At 48.7% G+C, this 25,878-nt stretch overlaps 9 protein-coding genes across 9 annotated transcripts; 3 read left to right on the top strand and 6 right to left on the bottom strand.

Moving 5' to 3' along the window:
- The first annotated feature begins 59 nt into the window (after nucleotides 1–59).
- Nucleotides 60–1,676, top strand: BDV38DRAFT_244984 (splicing regulator NSRP1-like domain-containing protein). The gene has a single exon (XM_032054407.1). The coding sequence runs from the start codon at nucleotides 140–142 to the stop codon at nucleotides 1,529–1,531; it is 1,392 nt and encodes a 463-aa protein (XP_031914328.1). The 5' UTR covers nucleotides 60–139; the 3' UTR covers nucleotides 1,532–1,676.
- A 180-nt stretch (nucleotides 1,677–1,856) lies between these two features.
- On the bottom strand, nucleotides 1,857–4,142 carry BDV38DRAFT_244982 (Zn(2+) transporter ZRT3). Its single transcript, XM_032054406.1, has 3 exons — nucleotides 4,046–4,142; nucleotides 3,818–3,948; nucleotides 1,857–3,739 (listed from the first exon to the last, which is right to left on the bottom strand). The coding sequence occupies exons 1-3, from the start codon at nucleotides 4,098–4,100 to the stop codon at nucleotides 2,504–2,506; spliced, it is 1,422 nt and encodes a 473-aa protein (XP_031914327.1). The 5' UTR covers nucleotides 4,101–4,142; the 3' UTR covers nucleotides 1,857–2,503.
- Nucleotides 4,143–5,002: 860 nt separating this feature from the next.
- Nucleotides 5,003–5,455, bottom strand: BDV38DRAFT_282266 (uncharacterized protein; the record flags this gene model as incomplete). The annotated part of the gene is made up of 1 exon (XM_032059754.1): nucleotides 5,003–5,455. One exon carries the CDS (start codon nucleotides 5,453–5,455, stop codon nucleotides 5,003–5,005), a length of 453 nt encoding a protein of 150 aa, XP_031914326.1.
- Nucleotides 5,456–8,875: 3,420 nt separating this feature from the next.
- On the bottom strand, nucleotides 8,876–11,022 carry BDV38DRAFT_74717 (uncharacterized protein). Its single transcript, XM_032063867.1, has 5 exons — nucleotides 10,807–11,022; nucleotides 10,413–10,734; nucleotides 9,977–10,356; nucleotides 9,784–9,918; nucleotides 8,876–9,716 (listed from the first exon to the last, which is right to left on the bottom strand). Exons 1-5 carry the CDS (start codon nucleotides 10,894–10,896, stop codon nucleotides 9,054–9,056), a joined length of 1,590 nt encoding a protein of 529 aa, XP_031914325.1. The 5' UTR covers nucleotides 10,897–11,022; the 3' UTR covers nucleotides 8,876–9,053.
- Nucleotides 11,023–13,106: 2,084 nt separating this feature from the next.
- Nucleotides 13,107–13,970, top strand: BDV38DRAFT_244971 (uncharacterized protein). The gene has a single exon (XM_032054405.1). It carries the CDS (start codon nucleotides 13,383–13,385, stop codon nucleotides 13,680–13,682), a length of 300 nt encoding a protein of 99 aa, XP_031914324.1. The 5' UTR covers nucleotides 13,107–13,382; the 3' UTR covers nucleotides 13,683–13,970.
- Nucleotides 13,764–15,146, top strand: BDV38DRAFT_74645 (DNA/RNA non-specific endonuclease). The gene has a single exon (XM_032063864.1). The coding sequence runs from the start codon at nucleotides 13,845–13,847 to the stop codon at nucleotides 14,847–14,849; it is 1,005 nt and encodes a 334-aa protein (XP_031914323.1). The 5' UTR covers nucleotides 13,764–13,844; the 3' UTR covers nucleotides 14,850–15,146.
- BDV38DRAFT_74691 (putative RING finger domain protein) lies at nucleotides 14,987–16,622 on the bottom strand. The gene is made up of 3 exons (XM_032063866.1): nucleotides 15,826–16,622; nucleotides 15,509–15,767; nucleotides 14,987–15,443 (listed from the first exon to the last, which is right to left on the bottom strand). The coding sequence occupies exons 1-3, from the start codon at nucleotides 16,399–16,401 to the stop codon at nucleotides 15,124–15,126; spliced, it is 1,155 nt and encodes a 384-aa protein (XP_031914322.1). The 5' UTR covers nucleotides 16,402–16,622; the 3' UTR covers nucleotides 14,987–15,123.
- BDV38DRAFT_74643 (uncharacterized protein) lies at nucleotides 16,623–19,264 on the bottom strand. Its single transcript, XM_032063863.1, has one exon. The coding sequence runs from the start codon at nucleotides 18,677–18,679 to the stop codon at nucleotides 16,844–16,846; it is 1,836 nt and encodes a 611-aa protein (XP_031914321.1). The 5' UTR covers nucleotides 18,680–19,264; the 3' UTR covers nucleotides 16,623–16,843.
- On the bottom strand, nucleotides 19,265–24,403 carry BDV38DRAFT_74670 (Arf family guanine nucleotide exchange factor SYT1). Its single transcript, XM_032063865.1, has 2 exons — nucleotides 22,494–24,403; nucleotides 19,265–22,426 (listed from the first exon to the last, which is right to left on the bottom strand). Exons 1-2 carry the CDS (start codon nucleotides 24,229–24,231, stop codon nucleotides 19,851–19,853), a joined length of 4,314 nt encoding a protein of 1,437 aa, XP_031914320.1. The 5' UTR covers nucleotides 24,232–24,403; the 3' UTR covers nucleotides 19,265–19,850.
- Nucleotides 24,404–25,878: the final 1,475 nt, after the last annotated feature.

Raw genomic sequence — 25,878 nt, 5'->3', positions numbered from 1 at the left:
GCTCCAGCCACAATACCGATAAGATAACACTATCGCCACGTGACCACTATCAACCAGAACTTACCTAAGTCCAACCTTCCTAGAACCCCGAACGACGAACCATCACCCAGCACTGCGAACAAAAACCCATACACCAAAAATGCCACCCCCAACGATCTCTTACGGCCTCAATCTCGCAAACAAAAAACAACCAAACGCGCGCCCAGGCGCCCCGGGGGCCCTGGGGCAAAAGCGCAAGAAAACAATCTTCGACTCAGACTCAGACACGGAAAGCAAAGACACGGGAAACGGGGAAATCGAGATATCTACAATTGGCGGACTGGAAGAGACGAAAAGGACTTCATCTTCATCTGCGAAACCGTCGACAACGGGGCCTCCTGCGAAGCGCAAAGTTCCGTTCGGAGGAGCTGCAGCGGGGAAACCGAATGTGAAGCCGCTGAGCAAGAATTCTATTTTCGCGGACGATGATGATGACGACGAGACTACGGAGCAGCAGACGGGGGATAGTGGGGTTCATTTTGGGTTGAATACGAAGAAGGGTGGTGGTGGTGGTGGTGGTTCCGCGGCGGGGAATAAAGACTATGTGAATCTGTCCGCGATGCATAGTAGTAAGAAGCATGCGCAGGAGGCGGAGGAGCTTGATCCGTCGATTTATTCTTACGATGCAGTGTATGAGAGCTTGCATGCGAAGCCTGGGAAGGAGAAAGCGGCGGCGGAGAATAAAAGCGAGGGACCGCGGTATATGGGGTCTTTGTTGCGGAGTGCGGAGATCCGTAAGCGCGATCAGCTTCGCGCGCGGGATCGGGTGCTGGCTAAGGAGCGGGAAGCTGAGGGCGATGAGTTTGCTGATAAGGAGAAGTTTGTGACGTCTGCGTATAAGAAGCAGCAGGAGGAGTTGCGGAAGATTGAAGAGGAGGAGGCAGAGCGGGAGAGACAGGAGGAAGAGCGACGGAAACAGAATGGAGGTACTGGCATGGTTGATTTCTACAGGGACATGCTATCTCGGGGCGAGCAACAACATGAAGCTGTTATGAAGGCTACGGAAGAGGCTGCACGGCGGGTGCAAGCTGGCGAAGCTCCGGAAGAAACAGAGGAGCTCAAGGAGAAGACAGAAGCGCAGAAGGCCGAGGAGCTCAACGCGCGGGGTGCCCATATTGCCGTCAACGACGAAGGACAAGTTGTCGACAAGCGGCAGTTGCTATCTGCTGGTCTCAATGCTGCCCCAAAGCCCAAGCAACAACCCTCTGCGGCCTCGGCTTCTGCTGGATCGCGCGCTTCTGCGGCAAGGTCCCGGTTCCAATCGGAGCAACAGAACGCTCGGGCTGGTCAGCGCGCTCGTCAAACAGAGATGATTGCCTCGCAACTGGAAGAGCGAGCGCAACAGGAAGAAGCGGCCGAGGCAGCACGGCAGAAAGAAATCGCAGAGCGCAGCCGCAGCCGCAAGACCGAGGGAGATGTCTCGAGCGCGAAGGAGCGATACCTGGCGAGAAAAAGGGAACGAGAAGCCGCTGCAAAAGCCAAGGGTGTCTAGCCCTTCTCCTTTGGCTTCTACTGTATACTGTTTCAATTACTTCGGAGTCACAGGGGTTATGGTTGCATAAATGAGGCGTTAGACAGGGTATTGTTTGTATATGCGTGTAATAGATGTATGATAAATGCGAAAATTGGCATTCTCCCTAAATTGCAACCCCCGAACTTGATTCACCTTGAGCTGTGTTGTAGGCATAGACTAGTCTGGTGTGTTAGACGGCATTAACTTATAGTCTTTCTCAGTAGAGTTCTAAATTCATTCAACCCGGGTATACGGAGTACAGAATCTAGTTCAACTTAGCTTTTAAATTACTTATCTATTACGTTTTCACTATAATATCAAATTCAGCAATAACCTCTCCTCGATAGGAATATTAAGTATCTTACAAAGAGCAAATGATTCGATATAAGATTTACCCAGCACATGATCTCTGGATCTGTGTCACCTGAACCCATGGCAGATTTTCTCCCCCATCTCACCTCGTGTATTCAATCGGTACCTTACAAGCACAGTGACTGACTACATATGATCTCATCAACAAGGAGACACATTCACCCCACGGTCCATCAAACAAGCATAGTGATCTCATAGATCTACTAGACAGTTCCACCGCATTACTCAAGCCCCAACTAGCGCACTTACGAGGCCGCGATTTAGGGAAGGGGCTCCGATATACCATGTCTATTTAAGCATTCTACAGTACGCCTATGAAAGGAATATTACCCCTAATTGCCGCAAGGATGAGTTTTGAGTCTTCGTTGAGCAACAGGTTGCATTAAGTGAATAGGTAAAGACATATCTCATAAACCCGAAAACAGAATCATCACTCGTTGCGCATTCACGAAACAGGTTTAACTCCTAGATGCTTTATCGCGTTGGCCTCCTTTTTGTCTATGGTGATGCGTGGTGTTTATAGTAACTCAAACTCAAACCCCAAGGTATACCAAATAAACGCCTAGTGAATCATGACAATTATGCAGTCAGGGCAAAGCTGAGGCCCATTATACCCATTCCCGCAATGGCAAAGCCGATTGACATCCCCCGGTTGTGGGTCAGTCCCAACCCTTCGCTGAACAACTGCAGGGCTACGGAGGTCATGACCCCGGCTGTAGCGGCGAACATGCCTCCGTACACGGCCCAGGACGAGTCGGCATCGTCCCCGGGGCTACCGGTTCGTCCGGCGCCCCAGATCCAAAGGACCGCGAGACCTGCACCGGCCGGTTGGCTGACACCGCCCAGAAGGCTGGACCAGAAAATCGCTTTGCCGCGCGAGTGCAGGGCAAGATAAAGAGGCAGTGCCATGGCAAAGCCTTCACTGATATTGTGGATGAGAAGGGCAAGAAAAACGGTCAGACCAAGTTTTGGGCTAGCATGGTTGGTGGCATAAGTGATGAAACCCTCGGGCAATTTGTGAAGAGCGATCGCTATTGACGTTTGCAGGCCGATAGACAAGAAAGCATTTTGCGGTACATGGTGGTGATGCTGGCTTCCAGGAACTTGTGTTTTGGACGTGCCATCCACATCGCCCGCAGTTGAACCTAAGTATTCAGGTATTTCGTTACGAGGGGTAGAGGACGATGAGTCTCCAAGTTTGTGATGTGTGTGGTTGGAGACAGACAAGTCTTCTTCTGGGCCATCCACCCGTTCAATGTCTATATGCACGGGGATAGTGTGAACGCTAGTGTCATCTGCGACAGAGACCTCAGGGGCAATTAGAGTCTTAGAGCATTCAGCACCGCATGTCTGCGAAAAGCCATAACAGGGACCATCCTTGTCGCACTGCGTTTTGATGCCCACCATACGACTTAAGCGCCGGCCCAGACGTACGCGCCAAGTTCCGGCAGGAAAAACGGCAGAGTGGGGATTTCCCTCAGATCCCGCGTGTGGCACCGCAGGACTGGATTTGCTCGCCCGCGCCAGCAAAGGAGTCCGCTCAGTCCAACCATGATGATCTTCTGAGTGATGTGCATGATGGTGACCGTGGCCGCGTTCCGGGTCGGCAGAGTTTGCATCCGGCTCATGACTATGAGCACAGCCGACGACGTGGGAGGGAATATAACGATGAAGAAGCGCAGACAGGAAACGAATAACAATGACACCGGCTAGAAAGAGACCGATCAGGGAATAGGCGGCAGCAGCAGGAGACCATCCAGCACGGGTGAGGTACTTTTGAGAGGTAGGCAGCATGCTATAGAGAGAAGTAAAGAGCTAGCCAGGTTAGCCATGGCCGAAAAAAAGAAAACAAACCAGAAAAGAAGAAGAAGAAGAAGAAGAAGAAAAAATTACCATAACACCAGCACTAAGACACAACGAAGCGGAGAGAAAGGCATTATTATTCACGATCTGGAAACCTTTCCCTCTAGAGAAGTGGCGGAGTAGAACGTCAACACATATGACCGCGGACCCCAAGATGCAAGCTAGAAGAAGGTCAGCGTTAATATGCTCAAATGATCAAATACGAGAAAAAAAATAAAAATAAAAACAAATAAAGTAAAAGATTATTTTTATACTCACCCACGCCAGAGACGCCGCTCATAACCCAACCCCGAACATCATTACTGACAGCCATGATGGTTTAATCAGTGTGGAGAAATCGGGGGGGGGAGTGACGATGGGCGGAGCGGAGGATGGAATTAAAAGGGCAAGAAGTTTCGAGGACCTTGCGGGCGGGTGATGTCACGGGGTTAATTCCCTTCTTTTTCCTTTCGCCTCTTCCGTATTTTGAAGCTTAGCAAAAATATCCTATATTTAGTTTCTGATCATATCATATCTGTAGATAATACAGTCAAGCTTTTTTACCATGTTCCGAGAATGCTACCACGGAAGCTCCCGTGTACATCGACTTGGTTGGGTCTAGATCAGTGGATTGACGGTCGATATCATGGGTAACAGAGGAGCTGTTGAGTAGTAGGAGGCCAAGGTGGTGTGTGGATGTGTCCATGAAAGTTTGTATCGACAATCTCTAGTCGCATCTTTGGAGAAAGGTACTGCAGTGACGTGATTAGTTCTTACTAGAACTATAAATTTGTTATTGCATGATTCTCATTGGTGGTCTGCATGGGGAACTAGCGATTTAAATGTAGATGGATATTGAGCTAAAATAACTACTCCGTAAACATTGTTCAACAGAGTAGTCAGCAGAGAAAGATCAATTGGACCAGTGAACACATTGAAAGAGTAGGGAGTGTCCTCCTTCGAATCATTTCCCCTATGTGACAGTCCCAAGACATAATCATACTGTAAAGAAAACAGTGTTCCTTCCTTCACACCTCACCATAGCTCCTATACAACTTTCGATCATACTCCCTGAACCGTGACAAAAACTAACATAACGACATGAACCCGGGATCGCCAACACAGACAAGCATCAGACTGACCTGACCAGGCACCAGAGGTCATAACCCGTGACTCCCATAGTTACCTACCTAGCAAGTTACTCAGGAACAGGCTGGTTTCTGGGCAAGCAAAACCTTAGATACATATATGACGAGAAGAGCATATGTGATAGTCTCTGTAAGTAATACAGATCACTGAGTTGAAGCAACGGCGATGGGCGCAAGCATTCGCACCGGCCGTCGTGTCGAGGTCATCATCAGTCTCCACTTGATCTTCTCCCTTCAGTTGACTCTGTGCAATCATGGCGTCCGCTTCGGCGAAGGAGTTATCTAACTCCGAACATAGGGAATCGGCCGCCACAGCCACCGCGACGCCGTTCATGTCTTTGAGATAGTAACCGCCGTCTTCATCGTGAAGGACCGTTTCTGGGCGGTCGCGCACTGCTTGATTCATTTGCTCGCGTGTCTCGCACACGATAAGCCTTTCAGGGACGGGCTTGCTGTATCTAGTAAAGGACATAGCCGCTGAGCTTGTGCAAGCGAGGAGAAACAGGAGGGTGAGTCTTCCTAGAATTGATTTCAAAGCCATGATTCAGATATTCTAGGCGTGCAAGGTGCATGATCTGAATGATGAAGTTGTGAGCTTTTTACTTCAGCGAGGACGAGCACATCTTCTTATACCTGCGCTGCGAGGTATTGTAGGCGGGAGTTATGGTTGTTCTTGTGTACCATGCGCAAAGGCAAGAAAAATGTAATATTGAGTGGTGATTCGCGCTTCCTCTGATGATGCGCATGTGATTGATATACTTGTGTTCCCTAAAATCGAGAAAAACACTGCGCCGTAGCATTTCTATATCGCCGACAAGGCTGAATTGACTTTACACGAGCCGGTTTTCCGGACTCTTTCTCAGATTAGACACTCTGGCTGGCTGCACCTCATGTATGTGAGATGGTATTTTCACTGCGGTGCGACATATCCCACGGTGTCATACTCTGGAGAGAGGTGCTCAGTAGCCTCAGCCTGCATGCCATATATGCAACTATCTCCCTCATGCCACGTTGTGCCAGCCATCGAAGTAACATTACCAGCACTGTCAATCCCAAGTACTAACATTCAGCAAGTAGATCTCTCCGGTATTAAAGGAAGATTGAAGAAGGATAAGCATAGTAATCTCGTGTCTCAAGGGATGTTTATGTATCACATAAGCCAGAGAATAAATTTATGCATATGCACTTGGATCGGTTCTACAACGATCATTAGCTATCGAGGCGCGATTACAACCATGCAAGGTAGAGAGAGGCATGAAGCATGTGCCGCTACGATCATACAATCCCAAACTTTGTTTGCTAAATTGATCCGGACGGAGGAGCTCTATTCTCTCAGTGGTGCTCCCAGCATTTCGGCTCCTCGTATCGCCAACAATGGTCTATACCCCTTACTGTGGTTCACGCACGGAGTCGGAAGATCTCGATTGAGTTGTGCACCGGACTGCGGTGTGAATATTTGAGCCAATCTAATCATCAGCCAAGCCGGCAAAGAGATAACTATGAGAAAGTTAATTTGGAGTTCTGACTCGGATGGATAACGGTAGAACGTTATGAAAATCAGAATACAAACGCACGGGAGCCTACATAGGAATATATAATTCAACTTTAGTGGATAAGGACTGAGATACGCCCAATGGACATAGTGCAACTGGCAGGCTGTTTGCATAGGTTCCTGAGGGGTTGCGGTGGTATTGAAATGCGCTAGCGATGCTCTTCCAAATGGGTGTGGTAAACTCAAATCAAGGGAGATCAGAGGAGGAGGTTGAGGAGGAGAGAAAAGGGGAGAGAGAGAGAGAAAGAGAGAGAGAGAGAGAGAGAGAGAGAGAGAGAGAGAGAAAGAAAGGAAAGAAAGGACGGAAGAATAGTCAAGTTCAAATAGACGACCGTAGTTAGAAGGCATAGGGTTTGCATCCACGATCTGCCACAGAACAGGTACAGTAGGAACCAAATCCCAATAAATTGTCCCGAGGGCCAAACAGACTAGAAGTAAATAGTACTCGCTTAACACCAAACGCTTGAGGACAAAAGGAAACGAAATATTAGATGCTACCCCAGGAAAAACAGTTATGCATAAATATACCCTCAGAACCATACCCAGTCCGGTCTCGTAATGATACATTAACAGAACCCATCGCACCGGCACCGTAACCGTACACCCTATGACCCGAAAACCAGACGCCAGAAGTCGTTAGAAGGACCCCAATACCATGGATACTAAGTCGAAACAAAAGAATGAGGACCTCTCCTTCTTGAGGGTTGTCAGTTTGTCCCGATCTCGTATAGCCAGCCAGTGTAAACACAATACTTACAGGCCGCCTTAGACGAATGCTGTTCCAATGACTCCAGTTCGGCTAACCGACTTTCCAAGTATGCGCATTCTTCCGTGAGACTCTTGATGAGATCTGACTGCAGCATATGCGCACTGTTTCCTTCCTCGGTAAATTCACACTGCGAAGGTGTTCCCCGGAGACAGCAGGGTGTACATGGCTTAAGGTGATCACACTGGACAAGTACACACACTAGTCAGTTATGTCTCTTCAAGTTACGTAACAAGGTAACCTTAGGGTTCGTCAAGAAGCGACCAAGACCGCGTAGGGGCTACTAGGGGACTTGCCTTGACTCTCCGCTTGTGACATGGAAGACAAGCATAGATGGGCCGTCTCTTCTTTTCCGTTCGAGGAGCCCCCGAAAAGGTTGGAGATTCTGTATCGTCGGCCATAATGACCTGCAATTGCACTGCACTGAGAGAAACTACGGGTTGTCCGGCTGTAGCCTCATAGTACTAAGCAAAACTAAGGGAGAAGAGACTGGACTTGGTCCATTGCGAGACAAGGGTTGTAGTCAAAGAAAGAGCAAGCAAGATCAAAAACAATCTCGCACCGGTTTAACGGTATATATATAAACCATAGATGATACAGCAAAACCACCCCCCGCAGCGCACGAGCCCACGAACCATAGAATGGAAATATAGATCTGTTGAGTAATAACTCAAATAGGCATCTATCATCATGCCATTGCCATTCTGGGTAGCTTCTACTTTGAGTGGAGATCCTCAATATCTGGGTATCATGCAGACACCATCGAATTAAGGCTAGATGCATGCAACCAAAAACAATAAATTGATATGCTATAGCATGCCAAGTGGTTGGATCCGATTAACTCCTAACCATGTGGCATTTCGCTCAGAGTTTGATCTTACTTGAGAGTATTAAGATTATTATTTTCACATGCAATCGTGCATGAGCTCCAATCGGCGTGCCTAGAGATGGGCCCAGAGTGGGCAAATCTCGAGGTGGGAATAGGGTATATCGCTGTGGGCAGGGATCTAGACAACCAACTAGGCACAAACCATTTAATTTCTTTCAGCCCTGAGGGCTGAACACAAATCAAGGGATCACCTGGTAACGAATGAGGCGGATGGACGACCACCTCCACCCAAGATCGAACTGTGGCTTTCCAACGGTTTCTGTGGCCCAGCAATAGTTTGCCACCGGATCTACAGTTCCTCTTCTGGCTACATAACCGACGGATCCAGCCCAAAGAAGAGAAAAGGTTCCACTGTGGCGGTGCCCGAGGTTCGGGCGATCAAGTTCCCAATCTAGTGGATGTTTCACGCCCTGACGAGACAGATTATTGTGGCTGGTTTTGCGGAATGTCTCCAGTTTGGATGACCTTCAGGAACGATGAGCATGTTATTGTCTCATAGTTCCCCTGTCGAGATCCGCAGCAAATCTCCTGCACCTTCCTATGTGGGGAAGAACTTATACCAGGAATTCGCTTCCAACTAGTAAAAGTAGTAGTAGTGGTAACCGATGGGGCCATACATGCAGGAACTGAACCTTGTATGATATTTCAGAATTGGTAAGTTTGCAGTAATATTCTTCCTATGTGGGGACCGACATGTGAAAGATCTTAAGCAGACCAGAGTGACGGAATGGAAGAAAGAGTAAATCATCAAGAGGCATGATAGGATTGAGGAAGTAATGCTACGTCTCTTCATCTGGTTCTCTAGGGCCATTGCATTCATTCTCGCTCTCAAAGCATGTACGCAAAAAAAAAAATATTGTACAGATGATCATGGTCACGTAATTAATCTTAAATCCTTTGGAAGCCTTCGGTTTGGCATCCGAGTCTCTCTTTCAGTCAAGGATAGAAAACCGATACTTTTGATAGAAATACTGGGACAATTTCTGAGGAAACTGCCCCTCAATGCTGCCAGCAGAGAAAACGTCACAGACAAGTTTCAATGCAAACCTGACCAAGCAGGCTAACGCGAATGGAAAGTTTTGCACGCAGAATCTCATACTGCGGCATATGTTGCAGGCATATTGATAACGCCAAGTTAGTGACGCCCCGGTAGGGACTGCGAGGTAAAAGGCCCAGTATGAGATTGTTGTCGCACAGACGTCAACATTAGGGTAAACTAGATCCCGTGGTCTACGGGCTTCAGATGCGGAATCGTGCATCTCAAACACTGGAAAATCGTCCATAACGGTGAAAAGCGCTTCGGTAGGTTCGGGAAGGGCATCAAGGGGTTGCGATTCCCTCCACTCCTGTAGGCGATGGACTATTTGCATGGCTTGATCCTCGGCAGTGTACTCAAACTCATCCAGCGAGGCACAGGGAGAAGAAGACTCCGAGCCTGGTGAGGCGCATCCCATCTGTCTCCAAAGCCCGGGAATATCCGCGGCGATGTCTAGTAAGCTGTGTAAGTTGCTTCGTGGGCTCGCTTCGGTCCAGGGGACGGTTTTCCAGTCGTCGTTAGCTAGGAATGTTCGTCCATGTGATATCGCGGAGAGGATCTATTTCAGTATTAGTTCACAGAAGCTCCCTTTATTTTCATATATCGTGGTCATCAGTGGGATGTACCCAGGACAGGCGCAAATCTGCATAAATAGAGTGGCCCACGCCTTTGCAATGGTTTGACGGAGTTCGTAGGCAAAGCAAATCGAGGCCTCCTTGTTGATGCTTTACCAGAGCGTCCTTGGAGCCTCCTTCGTACATCTGAGACCGTCTTATTAGTGGAATTGGGAAAAACTTGAACTTATCGGACAAAGCTCACCTCAACCATCCCAAATAGAGTGATCGCCACGAAAACATCGTCGCGTAAACGTCTCTCAGCATCACATATCGCCGCCCCCGCTAATCGTAAAGCACATGTGTATCGAACCAGACCAGAATGGGTGGACTTTGGATCGCATAACATTTTGCCCATCAGAACAAAGGATGTGGCTTCGATAGCCGCACAAAGTAGAGGGGAGCTGGACCGCATCTGGACCGCTTGTTCTAGCCATAAGGGCACCGTGCGCTTGCCGTTAACATCGACACTGAACACTTCTACTAGGGATTGAATAGAACGTTCCGTATGAGTGGATCGCGCAGGAAGACTACTGTTGGATTGCACGTAGGATTGTGGTGATTGCTCTATACAGAACTTCGTATCTTTTGAGTGAGTCAGCACGGCTGATGGAAGTGTAAGGCGCAAAGCCGCCACATACCATCAGATTCCTGTTTCGGCTGCACAGCCTCCCGGCATAGAGATGTCCTTGGACTTTTTCGATGTGTATTTCGCGACCGTGCTTGCTTTCCTCGTTGTTTGGGAAGGTCCGATTGTTGTGACGTGAGGTAGACAGGAATCTTTTTATTTGAGGCCGATAAGAGGGTGACGATCCGCTGCTCGAGGAAATTACGCCGCTGTTGTAGGCGTCGCAAAAGGTGGGCCTGCTCAATGAACCACCTATCTTCTAGAGTGACCGTGTATTCGCATTTCGCTTGTCGTCCTCGTACGCAGCAGGCACTGCATGGCCTGACATGGTTGCACTATCCCACCCACTATCAGCACCATACGGAGTGGGTTCGCTAAACCACAGCAGGATGAATTTAGGTAGGTACCTTAATTTTCTGAAAATGGCAAGGTATACATGAGAGCACGGCTCTTTGCTTTTTGTTCCTTCGGGGGGCTTCTGAAGCTGCACTATCCATAATGCCAAATAGTCTTGGTCTGTATGTTTAGATTCCTTGACGCACAGCGGGATTTGGGGAGGGAATTGGTTGTCTCAAATAGGAAAGAAGAACGAAGAACTTGGAAGGAAAGGGAAAAAAAAGGTGTATATTTAGAAAAGGGGGGGGGGGAGAAAGAAAGGTAGCACATTAGTAGAAAGTATTGGTATAGGCGTCTAGCCAGTCGCAACCTGTCCCAAGAAGAATTGAAGAACAACCTAGCTTAGTTTTGGTTATGTCGTTATTTGTCAGCCCACTTGACAAGCATCTAAAAGTCCTCCGGTGGGATAGGTTACAGTACTATATTTTAGTACCTACGTACGTGTGTATTGTGAAGGTCGAGGGACGGGTCAGGGTGCAGGTCCAGGAACCATGTCATTAGGGCTAAGGGAGCGCTGAGTAGCGTAAGCTAGGGTAACTTCGTGATCTGCAACATTGTACCCAATATCTCCTAAGTAGTCTATCTTGCTGTAGGCCAAGAACTGTAAGCCGGATCCTGCGCCACACTTGATATTCGAAACCGACGCTCGGCCGGAATGCTGTGGCTACTTGTCATAAAGTAGTTCAAGCTACGACGATATGGGGTTCCTGGATTAGGGCTACGGAGTACTGGAACGATTCTTGCTGCTACAGAATCAGGTAAGGAGGGGATAGAAGGAGGAGGAGGAGGAGGTCTTGTGGGCATTGCGATACGGAGTGATCGGAATCTTAACAAGGAATGTGTGTATGTCTGTGCTGGGCTCCTCCTCAGTACACGTCCCGCATATCTTGCGCCCATCAGATCTCAAATTCTCAATGTCAGTGAGAAACTTTGGACCAAAGGAAGCGAGTTTAGTTTTCTCGGTACGGTCGTTAGGACCAACCTTTCAAGCTAGGGTTTTGGATCCACCGGGTGGCAAACCATTCGGATTCCTCAGGCAGACCAGATAGTACTAGTCAAGGTTCCCCTTGTTTATATGGTTATGCAATCGTTTTATTCATAATTTTATTTGACTTGGATTTGATTCTAACGATTTATTTTATTTTTATTTTTTATTCTTATTTTTTATTCTTATTTTTTATTTATTTATTTATTTATTTATATTTTTCTGTCCCTATTGTTCCTTTCTTTTCGTGCCTCCCTCCCTTTTTGTCTTTTTCTTTTTTTTTTTTTACACTATTGGTTTGGGTGGAGGTTTGTTTTGAAGGATCTCTGAGATTTCCCGACCTGCCGATCGACGAGGACAATTTAATTCATGGTTGCCTGTATTTTGTTGGAATGCAATGTAAGGAAAGTCAAGTGACTTTCCTGCTGAAAGGTGTGGAGCTTTTTTTTTTTCATGGAACTAATTTCCAACATCCTAGTCTTACTACCTTCAATTAAGATCTAGTAGAGAGGACCTTTGGACTGTGTGCTCGGAGTCGCCGTAGAAAAGAGAGAGAGAGAGAGAGATGAAATCCACTCAACTCTCTAACTGACTCTCCCCATGGGAAGCGCAAAGCTGAACCAAGTATACTGCTGCCTTGAATGAGACGACTCGAACCATGCCAGAAGAAATGCGCTTATTGCGGATGACGAAGGCCTCTGCCCCTCCGCTTGGACTACTATACATGACTTAGTACTTACTATACTCTACGAAAATAGCAAAGCAGATCTCAAGATTTGTACACCGCTGGGGCCATCTACCAATTGGGACCTCGGAGGGCTCGGTCCTATAAGCCTGCTTCGGTAGCGTAGGTAAATGACAAATCGCTGGAGGAGGAATGACTAGATAGACCAGTTGATCAACCAGTGTGACTATTCTCCGTAGGGGATTAACGGCTAACTGCAGAATTTTGAATTTTGTCCGTGAAAACGGTCATTTGAATCAGTTGGCAGCGGGAGAACCGCTGCAGGAAAAGGAGAGGGTACCAGATCGTCTGCAGCCGACGAAAATGAGGAGTGCGGCGTCGTATAGTCTGAACCCGATGTACATAGTGACATCTCGATCAGAGAGTTAGTCAGGCCTAGATCCGAAGACCGTGAGGCTATACCCATCATATCATAGTCATGGTGTGAGAGCTGCCGTACATCTTGAGCATTCTCGATATCCTCCGACGGTAAAGTGGAATGGAATGTGGCTGAGCATTCGCCTAGGAAAATGCCGATCTGGTCGACAAATTCTCCGGGAGGCAAATGGTCAGTAAACTCTGCTGCTATGGACAAGTAGACATTCTGATCCGTCAGAAATGCGATCTATCGTTTGACACTGTTATTGGTTCCTCATGCAATAAAGCATTGACTTACCCCGTCTTTTGCTTTCGATAGTTCGTTTCTGACTTTTCCGACCGGGTTGAAAAGAGAATTCCATATCTAGGAAACTATTTCCGGCTATTTCCGGGGATAAGGAGTTCATGCTCTTTGACGTCCCCAGGAAACAATTGTTCCCACCCTCCTGCCCCTGATATCGACGAGTTCACAAAGGTAGATCTCAAGTCAAGAGCAGTGTATGTATGCACTACTGTTGAGTCTCTCTCTCCTGAGAGAATGTACATGTACATACTCCCGTACAATACTATGGCTTTTGATCAGCTGCAGGCTTCACCTGCCGTGGTCATCAGATCATCCGTGTAGTACACAGAAAGAGAGGAATGCGTTTTCCATTAAATATTCATACTTTGCTCAGACTCGTGTAGATTATCGTAAAGATACTTTCACAAGATGTAAGTTGGCCAGAGAACAGTTTGTCCCGTATGTTCTTTGTGAGGTACCTGAGGCACCCCAGGCACCGTGCCTGGATATCATCTGATTTCCGCCCTCTGATTGGCCATCCATTTTAACTTCAATTTGACTCTCTTCAGCAATTTTCAACTTTTGTTCCCCAGACTTCCATCTTCAACCTCATCCTCGTCTTGCCACCTCTTATCCGCTTACCCTCTTGTTCCTCTTATCATTTACTCCTCTCGGCGGCATGTCCAAGGCGACTTTCGCCGCAATCGCCGCGGCTAGCGCGGCCACCGGAGCTGGCCTTACAGCGTTGCTCTATTCCTCTTCCTCCCCTCGGCCCCAACAGCAACAGCAACAACAACAACAACAACAGATACTACCTCCATCTACGCCAGTTATCTCGACTACTCCTGTCCCGGCCCAACCGGCAGCCCCGTCACTCGCCGCCAAATCCCTTGCCGGACCCGTCGACCCGTCCGGTATCTACCAATATGGCTTCCCCGGCCCCGTCGCCGATACCCTGCTCTCAGCTCCTTTAGCCGGCGCATACGACCGTCGCACGCGCAATCCCGCCTGGGTAGCCGAGCACATTACGCCGGCTTCGCTGGCGATGAAGAACGCGGACCGCAAACACAGCACCTTCTTCGAAGACACCACCATCCCTGCCGCCTTCCGCGCCAAACTAAATGATTACTTCCGCTCCGGCTATGATCGCGGCCACCAGGTGCCTGCGGCCGACGCAAAATGGTCTCAGGAAGCTATGGATGCTACTTTTGCCCTGACAAACATGTGTCCCCAGGTGGGCGAGGGATTCAACCGGGACTACTGGGCGCATTTTGAGGAGTTCTGCCGCGGTCTGGCCAAGAAGTATCCTTCCGTTCGCGTTGTGACCGGTCCCTTGTATCTCCCTCACCGTGATGCGGATGGCAAATGGCGTGTGTCGTACGAGGTGATTGGCAACCCGCCTAATGTTGCCGTGCCCACACACTTCTATAAGGTTATCTACGCTGAGGAGGGTCCCGCTTCTCCTACTGGAAAGGTTGCCTTGGGTGCTTTCGTTTTGCCCAATGCTCGGATCTCGAACGACAAGAGGCTGACGGAGTTTGAGGTGCCGGTTGAGGTGGTCGAGCGCGCGAGCGGCCTGGAGTTTGTTTCAAAGTTGGAGACGAACCGTCGCAAGCGTCTCTGCCAGGAAGTCAAGTGCGATGTTGTCGTGCGCGAGTTTAACAACTCTGCCAAGCGGAACTAGAGTGGCTATTTGACGGAGTCCTTTGAGAGATTAGGCATCTGGGGCCGATCTGTGTAATTTTGGATGTAATAATTTCGGGTTTATAACTGGTTTATATAGTCCGGGCGTTTACAGGTTGCATTCACATCGGTCGTTGTACCTATAATTTTTTTTTATCCCCATATAGATCGTCAGTCTGCCAATTTTTGGCATGGTCTATCACTGCCAACTAAGTCATAAAGGATACCCCCTATCTATTACATCATACTCCATGCAATCAGTTGAATGCAGCCATTCAGCATTGAAATGCAACGCCCGTCTTGGTCGCTACGTTTCCACCGCGCCCTGCAAACCCTGTTCCTTCTGAACTGATCTCTACTAGACCGGGCTTAATGGTCTCCTTATCTTTCTTCTTTTTCTTTCCAGATTCCTTGCCATTCTCCGTTGAATCACGAGGTGTGATATCGGCTTCGCAAACGTAGCATAGAATTAGCCCGTGAAGCGCAGCTGTCTGCTCTTGCTCTTCTTTGGTAGCATGTGGGTCTGGTGCATCGTGCGGCGTCATAAATTTGGTCACACAAGGAGAACAGATAACATGGCCACAAGGTTTGGTCACTATAAATATGAATAGTCAGTGGTCACCGCTGACCGAAGATCCAGGAGTGGAGGATTGTACTTACACATCGCCTTCAGCCCATTTGTTAATGTCTTCTTACAGCTCGGACATATCCGCGCTATTGAACCGTCGGATGCTTTTTCCTCGGTGAAATGTACGTCGACCAGCGACTTGAGCGAATAGCTATGGCGGTGTTCATCCGTCGACCCGGGGCAAACAGGAGTCAATTTGACGGCCTTGTTGGCTGCAATCTCGTTCGGATCGGTGTTGGGAGTGAGCGAGGGAACCCAGAATGACGGCAGAGCAGACTTGCTGGATTCAGACTGGCAATTATCGTCTGTTAGTATAGTACTTCCTAACCGGATACCTTTTTATTCCTACCTTTTCCTTCTTTAGCTCCTCTTTGAGCCGCTCCTGCTCTTCCCGAGAAACCCGTGCCATCTCCTTTTCATCGAGCTCAAACACCTTCTTCCGCTTGCCGTCCACTTCGATTTCCCTCGCCTTAAACGCAGCCGATGCCTCCGTAGCCTCCTCAGCCTTGCGCTTTTTATGATTGTCGTTCTGCGCTTGACCGGAAGATTTATTCTTTGCTACCTCTAATCCCATACTGACGAGCTCAAACTCGCGCAGCTCCCGTTCACGCGCCTCTTCCAACGTCCGCTCATCTTCTTCTGCAAGTCGTTTTTTGGCCTCCTCCCGTTCTCGTTCGAGTCGCTTGATCTCCTGTCGCTGGGCGAGGAGATCGTTTATGGCGCATTCGCGACAGAATATATCACCGTTTGTTGCGCAGGCGACGACGGGTGCTCGGGCGGGGTGTAGACACAGGCGACAAGAAGCGAATGGAAGGAAAGAGTCGCGACCGATGACGCCGCGTTGGGTGCCCCATTGCGACCGGAGGAGACCACGCTCGTAGGAAGTAAAGTGTGGGAGGGAGGTGTTACGTTTGGAATGGGCCATTATCGCATGTGGTAAATGGTTGAGTATTTAAAAGGACATGGAGTGGAAGGTTCTATTTCGGAATATCTTGCGAGGATGAATGAGCTGCGGTTGTGGCGGGCAAATCGCGGGCAAATCGAGAGGATTTATATTCCTAATGGAAATTTTGATGGTTGATTGATCTAATCTTGAGCTAACCTGAGCTAGAAAATCGACATATCAATAGACGTATCGAAAATTCAAGTGAGGAAGATGAGGCCAAAAGCATGCAAATGAAATAAATTGGAGAAACCATGCCATGACATAATCATCATCACGTTCTCTCCGCATTTATTCCAAAACCCCAATCGAGACATTCACTGTCCTTCCAACCTCACCTACAAGTCCAATTGAAATAGAAAATTATCAAGAGACAAAAGGCGATGAGGAATGACTATCCTCTTTCGCTCTCAAGTCCAATGAATTATTCAGAGCCCGGAACCTCCTCGGGACAACGAACGCTGGCTTTCTTGACCATCACCACCTTCTTTTCCGCCTCGACCTCCTTCACGACTGGGGTACTCTGTCCTTGCTGAGTATTTTCTCCAGCTTGAACCGAGTCTTTTCCCTTCTTTCTCTTCTTCTTCTTTTTCTTCTTGGCTGCCTCGGGAATAGTAGGGGAATGATATTCTGGGAATAGATCTGGATTATCAGCCATGAGCTCTCGGATAAGATCCAGCACATCCCAGTGCGGATCAGTGCAGACTTCGCCTGATGACGATTCCTGGGTAGATGCTTCGCTATGGCCCTTGGACACTTGAGGCTTCCCCTTTGAAGTATTGTCGCTGGGTCCATCCTTATTCCGTCTGAGATTCGATGTGCCACTGCCGCTCCGGTGAGCCCTCTCCGGCGTAATCGGCCCATGTCTTTGCTCTGGGAAGTGTTCTAATTTCGAGGCACCTGGTTCAAGCAATATGTCTGCCTCTTTTGGCTTGGTGGGCTTTTCAGGTAAAAGCAGGTACCTACTGCATTTCTGTTTGGCCATAGCGTCAGATAAGCGGTAGTATCGGTGTACGCGAATATACTCGTCCGACTTTGCTGCCATCATGAACAGCTTCTCCTTGACGTCGCGTTCATCAAGCATGTCTCGACCTTCGGTAACGGTGGAAAGCCCTCGTGTGGTAGCTCCAAACCCCGGCATCACCGTGGGTGTTTCGTACCAGATGAGGATCTGTCGATAGAAGATTCCCGTACTCCCCTCGAGGATAGCCAACATTCGGTATGCCTTGGCGAGGAAGCACATAGCGCGCGCAATATCAGAGTGGTAACCAGCGATCATGGCACACTTGGCCCAAATCATGGCAACGCGAGCATCGCGGATCTGGCACGTAAGAAGCCTGCCTATCACCTCCTGCGCGGACTTGAAAGCCATCGCGGGATACAAGTCGACAGTGTCAGGGTGGTTCAAGATGCGCTCAACTTTCCAATACTTATCCATGGCAACCTCGATCACATCCTTGGGCTGCGCACACGCTTTGCACGAGCAGAAGAAGCCGAACTCAGTCCACGAGAACAACTCCCTCGCCTTCTGCTGTCCCTTCCCATAGAAGTACGCGACAGTGATCTCCTCATCCTTCGGAATATTCTTGAGAACCCGCACAACAGCCCTTCCAACCATCGGACTTTCCCCAATATTAATATTTCCATCCTCATTCTTCGGATATTTATTGATGATCGTCAACGCGCAATTCGGCACACAAGCATGATTAACCGACGCAAGATTCAACCCCACAATCCCAGCCCTCACCCCATTCATGGCAATCGGCAACTGATACAAATCCCAAATCCCCGCAAACACCCCCAAATCCTGCTTCAGCGAGCTCGGCAGAGCAAGGAATTTCCTCAGCCACTCATCCCCCATAGCCCTCACCTTCGCCCCAAGCATAGCATTTACCTCCCTCGGTGTCTGACACCCCAAAGACTCCTTTTCTGTAGTCCAAGCCACATCTTCCGCGAAGACCACACTACCAGCAGGGATAGATTCAGTGGTAACAAGGCCGATGCCAACGCCACGGCTAATGAACCGACGCACCAGCGACTCCTCATACGTGTACTTCTTCGCCTCGGGGTTATTGGAGCTGAAAACGCCGGCCACCTCAGCCATGGAGATGAATGGTGTCGCAGAAGTGACTGTCGAAAACGCGCGGTGGAAGTGCTGTGTCAGGTCCGAGAGACGGATCTCCTCACAACATGCATCACACGTGTCTGCATTCTGGACTAGCGTGGTTTTTCGTGAATCCCCTGTGTTTCTGGTCTGCATTGTGAATATTCACTGCATGATAGCTGACACTCACGTGATGGTTCGTAACCTATGCGCTTTTGGCCCATGGTGCCCGGCTAGCTATATTCTCTGTGAGGAGTGTACCAATCAGCATATGTTTGTTTTGACAAAGAGATGAACAAGCTAATCTTAGTAAAATCGCTTTATCTGGTATCAACAATGCACGCTGGAGTGAGTGAAGCGGGATGTGGATAAAGAAGCTGGTCTTCTCCAGTGGCGAACAGCGGTAGCTGATATTGAATCAAACAAGATAAGACAGAGTCCGACATACCTTGTTCTTTCAGTTCTTTGTGAATTGAGGTTAAAGGAAAGAAGGAAGCATAGTGGCTTAGGGGAGGGAGAAAGAGGAGAGCGCTTGTTCGGTATGTCTCGCCTCCAGTGTCGCCAGGGATCTAGAGAGGCAGTCGACGCTGTAGACAAGCAACAAGCAACACACAAAGAAATGACAGAGGCAGCGTGCTGGGAGGAACAAAGCTCTCAGGATTGCTAGGAAGAGAGTGTTGTTATGTTCTCGGCGCTACTGACTATGATGTCGTGCGTGCAGAAAGTGGCTAGACAAACAACCAGGAAATCCAGAAGTAGATGTGCTATTAAATCTCTATTTTAATGGTCTCTTCAATGTTTTTACATGGTATTATTGCCCATGCTGGCTAAAGCCTGCTCTTCCAATACTCGCGTCACGCCAAACTTCCACATGATACATGGTATCTCAGTAGGAAAAAAGAAATAGAAAAGAGAACGACTACCGCCCATCCTAAGCAAATGCGCCTCGGGCCTATACAAAGCCAAACAATAATAAAGAAAAAAAAAGTTAGGTCGTGTCAACGCGGAGCCGGTTTTCCGCTAGTCTAGAGGTGGACTTGAAACAGAAGGAAAGGGAAAAGAGTGAAGTGTGATGAGGGAAGAAAGGCAGATGTGAGAGTAGGTGCTCCTTCATATGCTGGCCAATTGACAGATATTTGAAGAGCCCTCTAACCAAGGACGAAAAAGCCATATCAAGAGAGCTGACGCGATAAGAGACGGTTCATAAAGCTTTTCTAAATATGTCGTTTTCAATGAAGAGACCAGATGCAGATGGAAAGAAAAGGAAAGTAAATTGGGTATAATGTCATGAAAGTAAAAGAAAAAAGACCCTGCATAATTGCAAAAATCAAGCGTTTACAGCTTGCTCCGGTGGACTAGGCGACATGCCCTGTGGAGTGTTGTTCTCTACCAGGCTATCATTGTCGCCTCTAGTCGAATGCGGCGATACGCCTTCATTAGACACCGCGCTCGGCTCACCCAAAGTTAAGACGGGCGGTACCAACGCAGCATCGGGCTCTGAGAGTTCTGGAACTAGGCCGATGGCAGCATCGCTTTTGGACTTGTCTTCGCGATATAGAACCCCGGCTGCTTCTGCTGAATTCCAGGGCTCATCACGTGCACTCCCCTTGGTCGCTATACTCCCGCTTCTCAAAGGGTGTGGGCTGCTAGGGTATAAAGACTCCGAGGCAACAGAGCCTGCACTACTGGCAAGTTCTGGATTTGATGCCCTTGGCTCATCCGATGGAGTTGGCTTTCGTAGTTTGAGGCGCTCCTCTGGCGGCATGTTCTGCCACTCAGACCCAAAAGTCACAATTGATGCCTTCTTGCCATGCACAGTAAAGTTGGTCGACTTCCGCGATAGACCTTCGCCTTGCTGTGTTTTCTGGTTATCATCTGACGTCGCCATACTGAATCCTGAATCTCGAGACTTTTTCTTTCGAGGGTAATGCAGATGATGGCCGCTGGGGGAGTCTCGAAGGGTACGATGGAGGCTGCGACGGATACGGCTTGTTCTCTCTCCCTGAAATGCGCCTTGCACATCATCTGGTTTCTGGTCGGCCTCGCTGTCATTCGTAGCTAAAGAATGTTTCCGTGCTTGGGGTGAGCTGCTGACTTCCAGCAACCCTGTTTCACGCAGCAGACGCTCTTCAGTTTCATCCATACTCCCGGGGCCAGTTATCTTAGAGGCTCGAGACCCCAGACTCGAAACATCTACCTTACTAGCGGCGCTCAGCACTGATGATTCGCGCTGTAGGCTCCTCGCTGGATGAGGCGAGCAAGACTTCGCGCGTTCCTCGGTATTATTATCAATAGATAATTGCCTACCAACACGGGAAGCTACTTCGAGGGAAGCAAAGGAGGCCGGTATACTTGGTCTCCGGCCATCGGGAGAAGCGGGTTGCGACGGCGGAGTTTTGTAGACCGAGTGAGGACCGCCAGACTCCACATGTGGGGATGGGCCATCCTCTATCGGAGATGTCACTTTGTCGGTCCCTGCTCCATCCAGATTCTCTGGTTGTGATGTAACGGTGGTCGTTGGTATTTGCACGTGCAATTTCTGCTCTGCGAAAGGCTTCTCTTCGTCCAACGCTTCACCTATGTCTCGAACAAGAACCTCCCTATAGCACTTAGTGCGCCAGATATCCTGTCTAACCCATTTGAGTTTTGCAGCCATGCGCCCTGCAGCCATGATGACATGCTCTCTCGCCCTGGAATGTACAGGCGTCAAAACTTGCAAGTGCCTGGCATTTCGCAAGAGATCATCAAGCTGTTGTTGTGCAACAAATAGTTTTTTGTTAGCCTCTCGAATCTTTTCGCGTATAAGCTGCCTGCGAGCTGTGGCCAACTCCTCAGTCACATCGGTATCAGGGTTTGGAGATGGCGGTTCTTTGTCCATAGAGAGATGTGAGCGGCTCGATTGAATCGAACCCCGACGGCTCATTCGATTCCGTTGTGCTTCATAGTTTGTGGCGATCATTCCCTTCGTTCTGACTCCGGTGGTCCGAAACGTCGCAGCATAATTTAGTTTCTCTAGCCAATCGTTCATGTCGGCTTCAGTATTTGCCAGGAATACCTCCTCTAGAGCGCTATGGCGGACGAAGATAAAGGCATGCTTGTGCTTTTTGTAGCTTAAATCCAGCAAAGCCACCGCGTCCTCAGTTGACATGATGCCGTCGGGTTTGAACTCGGTAAGAGGAGGCTTGAAAACCACCGCTCGACGACGGCCCTCCTTCTGGTGGTTTTCGTGTTGAGCCATCAAAGATTTAACCCACGCCACATCCTTGAAAAAGTAGAGTTGCGAGAATGTGAGGAGAGCACCCCATTCTTGCCATGGAGATCTAGCTCTCTTCTTTTTCGGATCCTTTCTCCAAAGTAATCCAACTTTAGCGATTTTGATATCCACCAGCCCGGGATTAGAGTCGGCCGGATTGTCAAGACTCGATGGCATATACATGTCTGGCCTAGACCGTAGAGATACAATTTGTAAAACACCAGATTTAGAAAATGCGTGGTGAAGACTATCGATATCTGCCGGCCCATCAGCTCCATCACAACAATAGGTATCCTCCAAGTTCATAACATCCTTAAGACTTGGGCGCAGAGAATCCAGCTTCCCGTCCATTATCAACATATAGGGGTCCACTGGTTCTCTAGTGGCTCGAACTAAGTGATCTGTGCTAGTGGCCTTCAACAGAGGTCGACGTGGTTTTGAAAAATGACGGCCGTTGGACATTGCGTCCTCGATATGGATGAAAGGGGTGTACACAATGTTCTCATAGAAACACTCCAGGATGTCCTCTGATATGCCTTGGCCGCTGGTATTCTTGACGTAATCTGGCTTTTGCATTTTCCTTTTGTTGTTCTTGTTAAAGACATCTGTGTGTAGGATTAAGATCGAGAAGGCGATGAAGTAGGCCTTGTCTAGATGAAAGGTAGGGGGTCAGCTTTGAACCTTTGCACAATGACATACTGACGATAACCAACGCACCTGTGGAGGCGAAGATACCCGGGTTACATTCATGATATCTATCAGCAAAGCTTTGGAGGAAGCGGTCAATTTGTTGCGTCTCTTTTGGCAACTCCACCTCCATCAGGAGTTTCCGGATAGCCATATCAATGGGGTCCCCAAAGAACGAGAACCCTCTCATGTACTTTCGCAGGGCAGTCTTATAGAAGTCATCGTTTGATTGAGCTAGGACGCTGGCAATCGCGCCCCTTGGAATGCTCTCTTCTAGCCGACCTAAATATGCCGCCGGAGCTTCACCTTCTTGTCGTTCGGGATACGTGATCAAACTAATTTTAGAAGTTGGAGTTCCCGGGCCTTTGGAGCCTGGGGATCCAGTCCGGCCAACAGGGGAGTCAGAATTCTGCCGAAATCGCTGAGGGATGTTAAAAATATCCCCGAAGCTTTTCCGCCCACTAGTAGAGGTTGATGTCCGCCCCGAGATGAGATGTGGCGATGGTTGCCCGCTATCCTGTGTATTAGCCAACGAATCTAAAGTAGACGATCTCGTACGTGACGTAGGCATTGCCCGACTCTTGTTCGACGGTGTCGAACGGGCTGAGTGAGCCGAGGTTGCAGAATCATTTCTCAGCAGGGGCGGTCGCGACGAAGCCAGGCCCACCGACGACCGCGTGGGAGATGGCAGCGGAGAGATATGGTCTTCATTTGGATCTTCCGAGATATCGGACTTCGGGGCGGAATCCCCATCACCCGCGGCAGACTTCGATATTGCCGAGCTTTGTGCGTGGCTGTTGCCCGAACTGTTGCCCGTTGGTTTTGGCGGTAAAGGAAAGAGAGGGCTGCGATGCCGTTTCAAGCGCGGCATGCGAAATCGCTTGTTGCCAGACGCCCCCTCACGAGGGGAGGATGAACGAGGATTGCCATCTCCGGCACTCCGGTCGGAACGAGAGGACTCCGAAAACCGCGCATCTGTCACTGAGGAGCGCTGAGAATCATTGTGCTGGTCACGATTGCTTCGGATCGACGTAGTTGATAAACGCCCGGGTTCTTCGCTGTTACTCTGAGAGGCCGATAGGATATGGTCCGCCGCCTGTGACGCTGTTGATCCCTGTGCAGCATGCCCAAGCTTCTCGCTCTGATCACGTTTCGGTGCGCGTTGCGCGGGCAATTCTTCTACAGAGGGTGTTTTAGAATCGGGAAAAAGTTTAAATTTGGTCTTTCGTTTGACAGGTTGATCTAGTTCATGACTCGTGGGTGCAGTGGTAATAATAGTAGGAGCTATGACAGTGTGGTAGCAATTAGCGACGTGGCCAATACAACATAGACGTGACCTTATGAAACGGATGTACTTACGAGGAGGTAGATTCGGCACCGGAGGAATATCCTCCTCCCCTTTAGCATATGATTTTGAGAGTTGCGGATCCGATGCATGACGTAGCCTCATGAAACTAAACCGGTTGAAGCGCCAATTTGAACCATCATTCACCGATAGGCCGGTATTTTGTACCTTGCCCGGTGGAGTATGCGAATTACTTCCCGCAAGCTCCGGGCCGGCAGTGTGAGTGTGGTGGTCTGCATCTGGACCGGTCAGAGTGGGTGAACGAGGAGCGGACTCCGAACGCCTCGGAGCTAGATTGGTTGTGGAGAGAGTAGGGCGAGGGATTTGCTCGCTATGGCGGGATACCGACTGAGGTTCGACCAAGCTCCGTCTCTTGGGTTCGTTGCCATCAGAGGTACCAATTCGCAGACCTTTCCAATGCATGGCGACAGAAATACCGAAAATGGGTTGTTACGTGGCCTTGCAGCGTAGCCAGGCCTAGAAACCCATCCAACAGTATCCAGTGGCGCTAGGCGATTGCCCCACGGTGTATCACAACAATAACCCTCGGCCTTTTTCGCAACGGCTATCTTATACGACGGCGTTCCCCAATAGGTGGGCGGAGGGTTTTACTTGTAAACGTCACCCTTAGTCAACATCGATTAGCATCGCGAACGGATTGTTCGGAGGTAGACAAGCAACGGAGCTGTTGACGGAGGCGGAGGTGCGGAATCGTAAAAAGGGGGCAGGGGTACGGCAAGAGTCGATCGCGAGAGGAGATTTCGGTGGCCAGTAAGATAATTTAATGAACAATGGTTGGAGTTCTTACATTGCCCAGCTCACGTTTGACCGAAATGTGGAAGCGCGGACGAATGGGGTCGATTAGGCTGCGAAGGCTGAGGAACAAGTAAAAACAAGGAAATGAGGGGATGCTGTCAAATATTATAGAGAAAATAGGAGCGGAGGAGCAGTCAATGCTCTTTAGGGTAGTAAATGAAAGATTGTACGATGGCAAGAAGCGAGGGAATCAAGGACAAAAAAAAACCCCCGAGTGCGGAGGAAGGGATAAGGTGTGAAAATGGGGCAGGGTTGTTGGCAAGGACAGGCATAGGGAAGAATAACGATGATGATGAAGATGGTGGAGTTTGATGACGGGCCGAGCAAATGCACCCCAGGCACGTGTTCTACGTTATGCACAATTTCCCTTCCTCTCCTTGGCTTTTTTTTTTTTTTTTTTTTTTTTTTTTTTTTTTTTTTTTTTTTTTTTTAACTGTGTTTGTTTTCTAATATTTTCCCCCCCATATTAAGAACTTTTTGACATACTTCAAAAAATGTGGAAATTCTATCTCAGTATTGGATCGGCCATGTTCTCAGTTTTCCGTCCGGTGGGTTGTTTCTATCTTTAACTTGAGTGTACTTAGTTTAGGCGGGATTTAATAATCCAAGGTACACATATTAATCTTGACAAACCCATACACCACTGATGTACCACGTATACTTAATAAGGCGTACCTTAAAATCCATCCTTGTACTGTAATAAAAATGACATCAGAATGAACTTCCTTACCACTCACAGGACATGTCTCTTTTCCGGTGAGATCCCATACTAGTAGGTATGAGCAAGTACAAATCAATACAATAATACCCAATGATGGTCTACCTCAACTGAGACCCGAGTCTCCTAGACAATTATCATTGTCCATCTGTAAGGACCGGAAAGATAGGTTTTGTCTTTTAACTCGAAGACCCTTGCGGTGTTCCATAGTTCCCCATCCCCACGTGACATCGGTCGTTGCCATATAAATAGCTGAATCAGTGTTTCTGTTCTTTTCCCCTTTTGTAAAATAAGCTAATAATAAAATAGACATAGAAATTAAGAAAAAAAAAATCTGCGCTCATGGTACTGATAAGTATCCCAAGAGGGAAAAATCTTCACAATCTTGAAAATGGTCCGTACGCCGTGTCAGTCAAGAGGGACATGACTGGTATGTCCTTGCTGTAAACCTACACTCTGCTTCAGATCCAGCAAATTATTCTTCGTATGATTCTAGAATCCTACAGCCGTGGAAAGAGCTGCAATAAGTCGCGAAC

The sequence above is a fragment of the Aspergillus pseudotamarii genome (genome assembly GCF_009193445.1).
Source record: "Aspergillus pseudotamarii strain CBS 117625 unplaced genomic scaffold BDV38scaffold_22, whole genome shotgun sequence".
Taxonomy (NCBI): domain Eukaryota; kingdom Fungi; phylum Ascomycota; class Eurotiomycetes; order Eurotiales; family Aspergillaceae; genus Aspergillus; species Aspergillus pseudotamarii.
Note: the sequence above shows the minus strand (reverse complement) of the source record. Positions and strands in the feature narration are given on the sequence as shown.